Here is a 13,337-nt window from a genome sequence, read left to right on the forward strand (position 1 = left end):
CTGTCCACATGGAAAAAGACCTGATTTCAAGAACTGGAATAAAGTAAATAAATGTAAGCAATTGTACTGGGTTTTTGTGGGAAGTGCTTAGTAGCAGGGGGGCTGCAGGGGTGGTCTCTGTGAGCAGAGCCCAGCAGCTGCCCCGTGTCAGAGAAGAGCCAGCTCCAGCCACTCCAAAATGGACCTGCTGCTGGCCAGAGCCGGGCCAATAAGCAATGGTCTTTGCATCCCTGTGAAAGCAAGCTTAAAAAGAAAAAAACAAAAAACAAAAAACAAAAAACAACAAAACACTGCTGTGCAGCAGCAGCTGGGAGAGCAAGGAGTAAGAACCAGCCCTGCAGCCCCCAGGTGAGTGCAGCAGGAGGGCAGGAGGTGCTCCAGGCAGGCAGCAGCAGTTCCCCTGCGGCCTGTGCAGGGAGAGGCCCCTGGTGGAGCAGGCTGTCCCCCTGCAGCCCATGGGTCCCACACGGAGCAGATCTCCACGCTGCAGCCCCCCCGTGGAGGAGCCCCCGGTGGAGCAGGTGGATGTGGCCTGGAGGAGGCTGCGGCCCATGGAGAGCCCCCGCAGGAGCAGGCCCCGGGCCGGAGCTGCAGCCCGTGGACAGGAGCCCACGCAGGAGCAGGGGGTCTGGGGGGAGCTGCCGCCCACCCGTGGGGGACCCGTGCTGGAGCAGTTTGCTCCTGGGGGATGGATGGACCCCGTGGTACGGAGCCGTGTGGGAGCAGTTCTTGAAGAGCTGCTGCCTGTGGGCAGCCCCCGCAGGCTCAGTTCGGGAAGGACGGCATCCCGTGGGAGGGACCCCACGGGGAGCAGGGGCAGAGAGGGACCATGAGGGAGCGGCGGAGATGAAGCGTCAGGCACTGACCACCGCCACCATTCCCCTATGCTGCTCAGGGGGGAGGAGGTAGAAGAGGTGGATGGTGGGCAGGTGTTTTTAGTTTATTTTGTTTCTCACTTCTCTGGATTGTTAGTAATAGGTAATGAATTTCTCTAATCTCCCTATGCTGAGTCTGTTTTGCCCATGACAATAACTGTTGAGTGACCTCTGTGTCCTTATCTCAACCTCTGAGTCCTTTTCATGTTTTCTCCCCCATTCCCTTTGAGGAGAGGGAGTGAGAGCTGTTGCGATGGAGCTCAGCTGCCCAGCTGAAACCACCACAAAAGGCTCGAATTGTGAATGAGGTTTTGTGTGAGGTACAGTTCAAGTCCAAGGAAGATTAAATCAATTTTGAGCAGGTGTGGGAAAGGACAACTAATCAGAGGAATGAAGGCAAAGCTACAAAAGTTCAGCATATTTAGAGTCACAAAATGAAAGCCGAGGGAAGTGGTACACTTACATCTCTTTAAGTACTTAGTGTACTTACATGTACTTACTGTACATGAATACTGTATGAATGCTGAAACGCTGGAAGGCCATGCTAGCCCAACAGCAAATGGGTTTAAATTGATCACCAAAATACCTTCACGTGTAAGACAGGAAGAGAGTTTCTGACTGAACATATTTTATTGCTTGAACAATAATGACAAACAGTAAAAACCAAAAACCAACCAATGAACCAAACATCAAAACACCCCACCTTACTTTGTTTTCAGATATTTTACGGGAGCATATCTGACCCTGAGAAAGGTTCTCTTGGTACTGCCTTCTTATATTCCCAGTTGCTAAGTTTGAGCTAGAACACCTGTGCTTGACACAGAACTACAATATGGCTGGCATGACTTGGTCTCCAGTCACTGACATTAGTTCTCCTGGCGATCTTCAACCTGCCTGGCATCTGCTGCAAAGGAAAGTATATCAGGCTGATTTCTGGAGAGTAGGGGTAACAGATGCTGGATCCACCAACCTGCGGTGATGCCGTCTTGGATCTGTACCTCATGAGCATGGAGGAACTGGTCAGACCTGTGATTGTCAATAGCAGCTTTGTAGTAACCCTGATACAGAGGAACTCAAAATCCTGTAGAGAGTGAGGAAGGCGAGTTGCAGCAGTAGCAAAACAGTCCCTGGACCTCATGAGGGACAGCTTTGGCTTCTTCATGTAAGAGGTAGCTGGGGAACAACTCCTGGGGAGCCAAGGGTAAAGAAGATCAAAAGGACTATCATGACTTACGATCTTCTCCAACAACAAGAACAGTGCATCCTGATGCTCAGGAAAACAAACAAACAGATGTATTAGAGGACTGGCATGGCTAAACTGGGAACTCAAGGTAGAGCTTTATTTGCTCCAACAGCAAAACTTAAGCCATACAAATCCATTGGCACTGATGGAATGTGTCTGACGGTGCCGAGTGGGCTGCCTGGTATCACTGTGAGGCCACTCGTCTTTGGAAGGTTGTGAAGCATGGGGGAGGCACCAAAGACTAGAGATGGCTGAGTGTTGCACCCATCTTTAAAGAAGGCTAGGGGATGATCTGTGGAACTGTAGGACACTCATCTTCACTTCTGTCCCTGGGGAAAGAATGAAGCAAGTCCTCTTGGCAGCCATATACTGATACGGTAATTTTAATGCCTTTGTTTATGTGCCCATTACTTCTAGATTACTAAGGAAAGCCTCCCGGTCCCCTTGGACCAGCTGGTTTCACTAGCTTCTGGAGGACCCTTCTAGTACAGATGACGACGTGGCCTCTTGTTGGGTGGTGATGAGGCTCTGCTGCTGTTCCTCCTCTTCTGCCCACGACGGGGCCTCGCAGGGGCAGGTTCACTGCGCTGGCTGGAAGTGGAGGGACCTTCTGACATCTCTTGGGGTTCTTCCTGCTCTCCAGAGGTGGGAATGGGAGGGGAGGGGAGATGGCTAGGACCCTCAAGAAAGGCATCTGAGAAGCTGATGAGGAGCTCCCCTGTGCTGGACACAGCAGAGCTGCTGGATTGCACCACTCTGAGGGCAGGAGTCCCTTCCAGGGAGGCAGCAGAGCTGCCCACCTGTCCCCTAGCAGCACGGTTGTCCAGCAGACGGTGGGCCTCCTCGTTGCACTGCTCCACTGCACTGATAATAAGCTGGTGAACAAACTCTGCTGTGCGCCTTTGCAGGAAAGGCTGCAGCAGCTGCACTAGGGGTTCCTCATGCAAACCAAAGAGGCTCAAGTTAGACACAACACGGTTCTCTACCACAGATGCTTCCCAGCGATTATCCCCAAACATCTGCCCCAGCTCCTGGCGCAGCCAGGGCAGCAGGGGCTGAAACAGAGCTGGGTGCTCTCTGAAGAGGGACGCCCAGATGTGGGGCTGGAGACCACCCACAAGAGGCCTGGGCAGCAGGCTTGCAGCCTGCGTTTCTGATGCTCTAGTGTGATACCGGATGAAAACTCTCCCTCTAAGGCGGATGATGACCGGTGTCTCCACAGATGGTTCGATGACGAGCTCCTTGAAGCTGTTGTCCGCCCGCACCGAGTGCACGATGGAGCTCACCCTCCTCTTGCAGAGGGGGCACTCGGGCTTGCTCTCAGCCCACCGCTGGATGCATTCAAAGCAGAAGCGGTGGAGGCATGGCACCACATAGCTGGGGTTCACCCAGCTGTCCAGACAGATGGGACAGCGGGTGTCCAGCGCCGTGGCCATGCTCTCTGCCTGCTGAGGTGAGCTGGGGAGAACTGGCGATGACAAGCCGCTCCCTCTCACCGGCGCTGCAGCAGCAGGTGTCACGCTGCAAAAGGCAGAGAAGAGGCCATGGTCATCGGCTGATGTGGGGGCTGCTGGAACGAGGCAGGGCCGCGGGAGAAGCTCTGATGGCTCTGGGAAGGGCACTGAGAGCTGCTGCAGCAACTCCCAGAGCACGACACCAGCACCAAGGCCAACCTTGCTCCTCACTCCAGACCTCGCGTAAACGCTCAGCTGGAGTGTGGGCACTAGCCAGCGGGGTGGGCCTCTGCGCCCACATATGAGCAGCGAGGGCCACGCAGTCACAATCCGTCGCTCCAGGCTCTCACAGTGCATCGCTCGGAGCCACCACAATGGGCTGTCCTGCCCCGCAGCGCTCTGGCCCTGGTCTTGGGCCACTGACCACTCCGTCCCCAGCATCATTAATCTTGTGCTCAGCATTGGTTTCCCACCAGTCACTGCAACCTTGGCCGTATTTTCCGTGAGCTCTGTCAGGTCACCCCAACCATGACACATCTCCAAATCCATTCATCAAGAGTTCAACAAAACCTCACGCCTGCCTTTGAGGCAGCGTGACAGTCCCACAAGCTCTCCCCACACTCTGGGCTCCCATGGTTTTTCCCATGCCAGTTCAAAGGCAGCCCTAATCCTGCTCTCAAGGATTTTCCCCTATATTTCTCCCTGGGGGCGGCAGGAATGATCCCTCTTTTGCTCAGCACCCATGAGGCCTTAACCGGGCTCTGCAAACCCTATGAGGTCCAGCCCTTCTGCAGCAGGGAAGGCTTCGGGGCACCAAACAAAATTCCCATGCCTACGGATGATCAAGGATCAAGGAGATGGGGATGGGCTTGTCCCAGCAGTGCCTGTTAGGAGGGCAAGAGACAGTGATATTGCCTGAAACTGGAGAGGTTCAGCATAGACAAAAAGAAGAAAAAATGACTGTGGGAATAATTAAGCGCAGTAGCAGGAGTCAGAGAGGCTGTGGGGTCTCTGTCCTTGGAGGTTTTCAGATCCTGGCTGAACAAAGCTCAGTGCATTAGGGTCTGAATTCATTCTTGACCGCACTCTGATCAGAAGTTCGGAAGAGAAACCACACATGCCCCTGCAAACAACAGTGACGGTGTGGTCTCTGTGACCTAGGAGTTACCATTATTTTACAAATGGCTTGAAATGTACAGAGTAGGTACACATAAAAGCGATTTCCTGATGAATCCAGAGGGCTCACAGTCTCCAGCTGCTAGGTTATGCATATGCCAGGAAAGCAATGCGCTGCAGCAGTTACGTTACACCACAGCAGGTGGCCCGTACAAGCTACAAACACTGCCACGGAAGCCACAGAGCATGGCATATTGTTCTCTTTTATCCTAAAGTGAGGATAGAAGCAAATTGTTGTAAAGTGCATGCTCAAAACTAACAAATGCATAAATCCATAGTCAGATATGCATAAAAAAAGACCTATGTTGGTGTCTAATTCTTCACACCATGCTAGAAAAGATTAATGTGTGTGTGAGGCAGTACAATTAAAGCCAAATTTGTTTAAATGAGTTTTAACTGTATTTTGATTAAATTAAAATACTTTCAGATAACCACAGTGATGACTGTAATATGATTAATGACTCATACAAAAATAAACTGGTCTAATTTATTCATAGTAGGCCCAGTTAGACCTGCATGATTTGATTCACTATTTTTCAGATAAATATTATTCTTGGAATCAACACTCTAGATTAATTGTTGCCAATTTCTGATGTCATTTCCCTAGGAGCTTTTTGTAGTGCAATCCATTCCACAACTGCTTAGTCCAGCCCTGAAGCGGGGAAGACCCTTACTGTGATATTGTCCGACTGCAGAAATAGCAATGGGCTGCATTTGTGTACACGTTATTTGTGTACACATTATTTGGCATTCTAATGTCTCATGCTATAATTGGTCTTGTTTTGGAAGCATTCAGATGTCTAGCCTTTTCACAGCAGCTCTGCTGAACTACGGAAGGCCAACATGCAGCTTCTGGCTTCCATTTGTGCTTGTTATTACAGCAAAGACAGGGACAAAGACAGGACAGAAGTTGAAAGTAAGCCTAAATATTAAAATAGCTGGCAGAGTCTGTACTCTGAAGTGTTGTAAAATCTCCCTACAGCGAGAATAGCCCTTCCTCCTAACAGGCTCAGCCATCAGCTAACTGTCCACAGAGACACACACTGGCATTTGTCATATCCAAATCATTCTTATTTCCTTCCCTTCCAGTTGCCCAGTGCTCCAAAAGAAACCAGTGATTAAACAATAAACTTCTAATGGATAGAAGGTTTCATTTACTTCCACATATTCTTGAAGAATGTAGAATCCAAAGCCTTCCTCTCTTTATTGACAAGTAGTCTTTGTGCATACAAAGATGCACAAAGTTTAATTCTGATGCCCAGTCAATAGTCTCTTCTGGGCACTGATACGGGTGGGATAAGCTTCCACAGCCACTAGCTGTGGTTGTTACAAGCCAGGAAGACGATACTTGCTTTAAAATGCTTTGGGCATCAAGTGGTATGCAGCCTGGAATTCAACTGCAAGCTCCCACACAGTCTTTCTTGGCAAACCTCATATCCAGGAGTAGCAAAGTGACACTGATATGACCACAGGAGAGCCTATAAACAAAACCAAATACTATATATGAAGAGATTACATTCTAACTGCAGGCACAGTGCTGGCATGAAGCTGGACTGTTGGAAGCAATGCCCTAGGAATAGCTTTCAGAGGCAGCATGCCTTGCAGACACTCCCTGAAGCGACTTCTCCCCTCACCCTTTGCATCCTGAATAAATGGGGTAAGATGAATTAACAATGATTTCAAATTTGGAAGTTAATATACTTGCTGTATTTACTGCAGCTGAAACTCAATAAAGAAAAAAATAATCACAGGTTTTCGTATTGAGTGAGAAAAATTATGTTATGTTTAAGGCAAACTTGTGGATTTGAATCAGCTGAGAAGTCTTTTGTCAGTTTCCACGTGCTAGGTAGTGATTTTATCGATGGAAAATATCATTGAGATATTCCTAATGCAATTATTACACCCACATAATTAGTGTAATAAATATATAAGCCTGTCATGGAGATAGACTAATGCACTAGCCATGCTGTTATTTTACAGTGAATTCCCAATATTCTTGTCAGCTATTTGAGTACCCATCAAGCTAAAAGGTTAATGACAAAAAAGCAATTGCTTTCAAATTAAAAGACCCCCAAGTATGAATCACTACTTATACGAAATTTAAATCCCCATTTAATACTAAAGGCTAGGCTTCCTTTTGATCTCATACATCCCACACGTTAGCATGTATGAACTGCAGCTGCTTCTGTGCACGCTCCAGTGCTAACATCTGGGTTATCCCAGCGCTGATGGAAACTCTAACGGGAATTTCCATGGTTGTGGGTGTGGTGCTGAAAACACACACGAATCAGTTCTCTCATTCAAGCAGTACACCACTGCTTTGGAGTGGGATTTCTCAGTCTGAAGGCTACAGTCCCTTTTGATAGCGTTTTCAGACCTTGAGGCACCCATGTGTGAGAGGGCACTGATAAGGCCAACCAAGTCACATTCAGATCCTCTTCTGGCTGTGGCTGGTAGCAACTGAAGAGGTTGCTGCCACCTTGCTGAGAGTTACCAGCGCTCCCACGGCCACTGCCTATTACCTCATGGTCTAATAACTTGGGTTAACCTGAACAGCTGCGCTTCACTACTGTGACAAACACTGAAGCAGGTTCAGTGTTGTCTTCAGAATAAATGAGTGGAAATGAGTGACTGTGGAAGGTTAGAAGCAGCTTCATGGGTACAGGCCTCTCAAGGAAACATCAAAATCATTGCTGTTGCGAAAGAAATACGCTGCCATCAGGAGACAGATAAACTGCCAGAGCACATGTAAAATTAGATTAAGGGTAAATTAATTTATGCTGTATCAATTCCTGCAAACTGGAATCTAAGTAATGGCTCACCTACTCCAGGACTTGTAAAAATTATGGTAATATAAATAATGATTGACAGCCTTAATAAAATACAGTTATCTACGACAGTGTGATGACCCAGGCAACAGGGTCTAGGTACTTAATGCAAATCATTGCAGAGACTGAATGCACTGATTTACCAGGCAGGGGCGACTGATAAAAGTATCTGTTCATATGTGTCCAAGAGGAAACACAGCACCTTTTACTAAGAGTAACCAGCTAGACTGCAGTAACATGTAATAGGGACTTTTTAGCGGTTAAAAAGGTGAAATACACAGAATTTGAGGTGAAAACACACAGTGGTACTCACACTGATCTCAATTTGCACAGTGCTGGATAATGCTGTTGTGCCTAAAGATCTGTAACAGTCAGGGTCCTTGAAGCCAGGAGTATGCTGACAGCTTAGGACTGGTGTGCGTAGCACACCCTGTGGTGAGATCTTACCCTAAGATTTTTGACTCTCCAAGCAAGTTCTTAGCCTTAGGCCTCTGCCTGCTGGACCTCATGCTGTGCACTGTTTGAAGGTGTTACTTTCCCAGGTTGTCAGGTGTGTTATCCTGTTGCTCTGCCTTTCTCCTGCTTAGCTTCTTCCTTCCTTTTTATTTTTTTTCCTCTTTATGATACTTACAGCAGTTTTTCTTAGCTCAAGGCTATACTTCCTGACTGGTAACTGCATTTAAGTGATTTTTATAGATCCTTGGGCATATTCTTTCAGACTACATCCATGTTTTCAAGGCCTTTGCTACTGCCTTAAACTCTACACCCTAACATGAGACACTGATTACAAAGTTTCTTTTCCCAAAGCAGGTTCTGATAAGTTGCCAAGCCTAATAGGCCCTGCTCCTTAGGCCTGACAAAGCTAGCAGGACTGTAGTCTGTTACCAGCAATGGTGATACTATTTTTATTGGGCCACCAGTAGCTCAGAGAATCAGGACCTTGCACACTCTCTGTATGTATGCAGGTTTGCATCAGTCCTGTTTACTGTCTCAGCTGCCAAATTCTTTTTCCATTAAATGTAACACAATGGAGAAAGACCTGGGAAATCACAGATGCCAGCTGCTAGCTAATTCAGGCTCCACATCATGTGTACGCGGTCAGATAAACTACCAGCAAGACCCTTAAGCTTTGGATAGCTGTTCCAGTCAAAAAGGGACAGCAGCGCCTAACATCCCTGTCACTGCAGGGGCTTACATGTACATATCTTCTCAGCTTCCAGATGCGATGGGGTTACGTAAACAAATTGGACTGTAGGTAAAGGTATAATGGAGACACAAATACTTTCCAATTATCTCCCCTAACATATTTTGGTTTCACTTAGTAACTTGTAAAACATGAAAACAATATACCTCCATCTGGGAGACATGAAAGACTAACATCAAAGTAGTTACTAGGGAATCACCGGCAACAGAAGAGAACTGAGAAGGACAAAACCATATGGTGGAGATCAAGTTACTTGGAAATGAAAGTCCAGTTTTGAAAAACAAAAAATAATCACTGTGTGCATTCGCCACCAAAAATTCTTTCTAACTTTTAGGCTCCATTGTACATCTCTTTCTAATCAATACAAGTTTTGTTATTTGCAAAGAAGAGGCTCGCATGCCAACCAAGTCAGCACAAAAAATTTGGTAAGTGTGATATGCCAGTTTGAACACAGGACAATTACCCACCACAGAATGAGTCGTCCTAAGTCCCTGGATGATTCAGCAGGGGGACTAAAATCACAGCTTTTTTTTCTTTTTGCTCAAAACTCAAATAAACAGTCATGAAAAACTTCATCCTTAGCAGTTTACAGCCTTTGGAGCTGCTTCACAGTAATGTTAAGGCTCTCACAAGCTGTCAGGGCAGAACTGAACAGCCTACACGTAAACGAACCCTTGCCCCACCACAAACTGCGCAGAACTGTTTCACACTACAACCAGCAACCACAAAAATGAAAATATGAGTAGTTTACTTTCGATATATTCTGAGTAGAAAAGGATAGTGAAACCAATACAACTCCGCAGCACAAGGTGCATTTTCTCATGAAGCTCAGCACAACGTAGGTTGAGCTGCTGAATGAGAAGTTGAAACTAAAAATCCCTTTTATTTTATCAGCAAAGTACTAAACTAGATCTGGTGTCAAGGCAATAGTGAAAGTGAGCACTCAGTGTATTTTTGGTTGTAAACAGCCATGCAAAAAACAGCAAGTGGTATTTTGTCTCATGCCTCTACTTTTGAATGGCTCTCCTTGCAATGCAAGCAAGTTACTCTGCGCTGCAAAGAATACTGGATTCCTACTAGCAACAGTCAGCAGTTTCTTTTTGACTGCGAAAGCCCTAAGAGGCTTTGGCTGGCTAGCAGCTGCGTGTCAGAGCCTGAGGTGGATGACGACAGCAGCAGCACCACCACCTGTGCGTGTAACACATGTACACATTCATACTCCACAGGAGGGAGAGGTGTCTCCCCCTTTTCCTTTGCACTGCAATGCAGCCTGGCTGGCCTCTGCTCGGCTGTGCTTCCAGTAAGAAATTTCTGTGAAGCCAAGTTTACTGTAGTAAAGAATTAAAGTACGATTTTTGTTGAAAAAATTACACTAACAAAGCAGCCAAGTAGAACTTCTCAAAGCGTTACATGACAATCAGAAATTTGGGGTTCAATTACATTACACTACCATGTTCACCAAGTATTTGCATCCTCTTTGGCCAGAAAAAGACAGCCATGGTTACCAAGGAAACTTGGTAACTTCTGTTAACTTCTAGGGAAGTGATTGTCCCCCTGTACTCGGCTCTGGTGAGGCCACACCTCGAGTACTGTGTTCAGTTTTGGGCCCCTCACTACAAGAAGGACGTTGAGGTGCTTGAGAGAGTCCAGAGAAGGGCAATGAAGCTGGTGAGGGGTCTGGAGAACAAGTCTTAGGAGGAGCGGCTGAGGGAGCTGGGATTGTTCAGCCTGGAGAAGAGGAGGCTCAGGGGTGACCTTATCGCTCTCTACAGGTACCTTAAAGGAGGCTGTAGCGAGGTGGGGGTTGGTCTATTCTCCCACGTGCCTGGTGACAGGACGAGGGGGAATGGGCTAAAGTTGCGACAGGGGAGGTTTAGGTTGGATGTTAGGAAGAACTTCTTTACTGAAGGGGTTGTTAGGCATTGGAATGGGCTGCCCAGGGAGGTGGTTGAGTCACCATCCCTGGAGGTCTTTAAAAGACATTTAGATGTAGCCCTTAGTGATATGGTTTAGTGGAGGACTTGTTAGTGTTAGGACAGAGGTTGGACTAGATGATCTTGGAGGTCTCTTCCAACCTAGACGATTCTGTGATTGTGATTCTGTCCCTCCTGAGGAGCCTGTAACCATCCATTGCAACACACCAGTCACAGGACTCATCCCGTATTTCGCTTATGCCGATGATGTTGTAGCTGTGGGACTGGGCCAAGACTTCTAGCTCATCCACTTTATCCTTCATACTGCGTGCGTTTGCGTAGAAGCACTTCAAATGTGCTTCATTGGACGCAGCACCTCGTGGAGCAGACCGAAGGACCTCACTAGCTCACGGTCCCTCTGATTCTAGGGCACCATCCCTTAGCTTATCACCGGCGTGCCTGGTTTTATCCCTTTCCACCTTCAACTCTAGTTTAAAGCCCTATCTATCAGCCCCACTAACTCCTGGGCAAAAATCCTTTTCCCCCTCTGAGAGAGGTGCATCCCATCTGGTGCCAGCAGGCCTGGTGTCACGGAGACCTTCCCGTGATCAACAAGCCGAAAGTTCTGCCGGTGGCACCAGTCTCAAAGTCACATTTTGATGCGCCAGATGTGCCTGTCAACATTGATCCCTCTTATCAGAAGGACAGAGGCAAACATGACCTGTGCCCCTGATTCTTTAACTAGTCGCCCTAAAGCCCTGAAGTCCCTTTTGATCACTCTCGGACTTCTCCTTGCTACCTTGTCATTACCAGCCTGAAAAACCGGTAGCGGGTAGTAGTCGGTGGGCTGTACCAGGCAAGTGACTTTCTTAGCAATGTCTCCCACCCGAGCCACAGGGAGGCAACAGACTTCCCTGTGGGTTGGGTCTGGTCGGCATATTGGGCCCTCTGTCCCTTTCAGAAGGGAGACTGCCATGACAATAACCCTTCTTTCTTTTTTGACAGAAGATGGTCTTTTTTGACAGTAGTGTCAGTGTTTTGACAGAAGATGGTCTTTTTTGACAGTAGTGTCACTACTAAAAAAGTCAGTACTGTCTTTTTTGACAGTAGTGGTGCGGGGGGTAAGCTGCCTTGCCTTAGGCACCCTCTCCAACTGGGACGGGCTTTTGTCTACATCGTTGTTCTGACTGTTGTGTTCTAGACCCTCATACCTGTTATATAAGGGTAGATGGGAAGGTGAGGGGGGGCAGGGACAGGGCTCGCCTACCACCCCAAGCAGGAACCTGACTCCATTCCCCCCCTTGTCCTATGTCCCCTCCTGCTGCCTGGCAGGATGAGGGAACTTTTGTCTTTGGTGTAGCAGGAGACATTTGTGCTGTGGCTGGCTCCTGAGTCTGCCTCAGAGAGGGTAGAGTACCCTTCCACCAGTCAATTTCCCTCTCTGACTCCCTGATGCTCCTGAGCCTGCTTACCTCCTCCCGAAGCTCCGCTTACCTGGCTGAGCAGCTCTTCAACCTGGGCACACCTCCCACAGGCACACCCCTCGCCGCTGCTGTCGGATACCGACAGAAGACTCGGGCACACCCTGCAGCCCAAGACCTGGACGGCTGCGTGTTTCCCCGAGCCCTCCCTCTGAGTAGCCACATCGGTGACTGCGGCTGGAGAGGCCGCAAGAGATGCGGAGGCCATGGTTTTCTGCCTGGTTGATACCACGGCCGGGCTCTCCACGAGCAGGTAACAAGCACCGATGAAAAAGACCGCTGCAAAAGAGCGGCGAGGGGCCCTCCCTGCGCGCCCTGCCGCGCCCCGCCCTGCCCGCCGCGTTCCCTAGGGGCTGCCTTTGGACACCGGGGGGGCGGGAGTGGGGGGGAGGCGGGGGAATGCGCTGCTGGCTCCGCCCACGCCTCGTCAGGCTCCCTCACGACGGCTGCCGGGCCCCGGCGGCTCCCTCAGCTGTCTCGACTGGCCGGCCTCGGGGCCGAAAAAAAGCCCTGCCCGCCTCGATGCCCCGCTCCGGTGCAGAACGCGTCCGCCCCGGAGCCGATCGCCTCGTTGAGATCGGGGACATTACCTCTGTTCACCTGTATAGCTGCCTCAACTTTAAGTGTTCCTTGTGGCTGGGTTCTCTTCACTGCCTGAGGAATTAGGGAAACAGAGGTTAATAACTCATCACATGGGAGCAGTAACCATTAAAAGTGGCGCTAGCAGAGTTCAGGCGCTACACTGTCCCTTTCTTTTCACCATTTTGAGGGAACAACTCACCTGGGCTGGGTGTCTGTGCGCCTGGATTGTTAATGTGGGATGCTAACGCCGACAGGACGATGGAAACTTCAGGAAAGCCTCACTAACACCTCACGAACACCAGCTGTAAAACCTGTGATAAGAAGAACCAGCCTACTATTCTGAAGAGAGCGCACGGTAGGGCTCGTCACGAATGTACGCACTTCAACTTAAACACGCAGAAAAGACACCGGCCTTTAAAAAGTCTGTCACACACGCTCAGGGACACGGCACCTCCCAGCCCCTCACGCCAGCCGACGACGTCCCGCCGCTGCCACCACCCTCCCACCGCGCATGCGCAGCCTTGTGGCGGGCAAACTCCGGCACCACCCAACCGCGCCGCCTGCGCATGCGCGCCGCCCTC

General features: G+C 49.1%; 1 protein-coding gene across 3 annotated transcripts; it reads right to left on the reverse strand.

Moving 5' to 3' along the window:
- Positions 1 to 560: 560 nt before the first annotated feature.
- On the reverse strand, positions 561 to 13,301 carry LOC106040438 (E3 ubiquitin-protein ligase Topors-like). Of its 3 annotated transcripts, none has more exons than XM_066987597.1 (4): positions 13,138 to 13,301; positions 12,956 to 13,058; positions 12,188 to 12,828; positions 561 to 3,639 (listed from the first exon to the last, which is right to left on the reverse strand). In XM_066987597.1, exons 3-4 carry the CDS (start codon positions 12,337 to 12,339, stop codon positions 2,601 to 2,603), a joined length of 1,191 nt encoding a protein of 396 aa, XP_066843698.1. In that variant the 5' UTR covers positions 12,340 to 12,828; positions 12,956 to 13,058; positions 13,138 to 13,301; the 3' UTR covers positions 561 to 2,600. The 3 variants fall into 3 exon arrangements, with proteins under 3 accessions (XP_066843698.1, XP_047907168.2, XP_047907169.2); XM_048051211.2 differs by having other exon boundaries at positions 12,956 to 13,067; XM_048051212.2 differs by having other exon boundaries at positions 12,765 to 12,828; positions 12,956 to 13,301.
- Between the last annotated feature and the right edge of the window lie 36 nt (positions 13,302 to 13,337).

This window comes from Anser cygnoides, chromosome Z (assembly GCF_040182565.1).
Source record: "Anser cygnoides isolate HZ-2024a breed goose chromosome Z, Taihu_goose_T2T_genome, whole genome shotgun sequence".
Taxonomy (NCBI): Eukaryota; Metazoa; Chordata; class Aves; order Anseriformes; family Anatidae; genus Anser; species Anser cygnoides.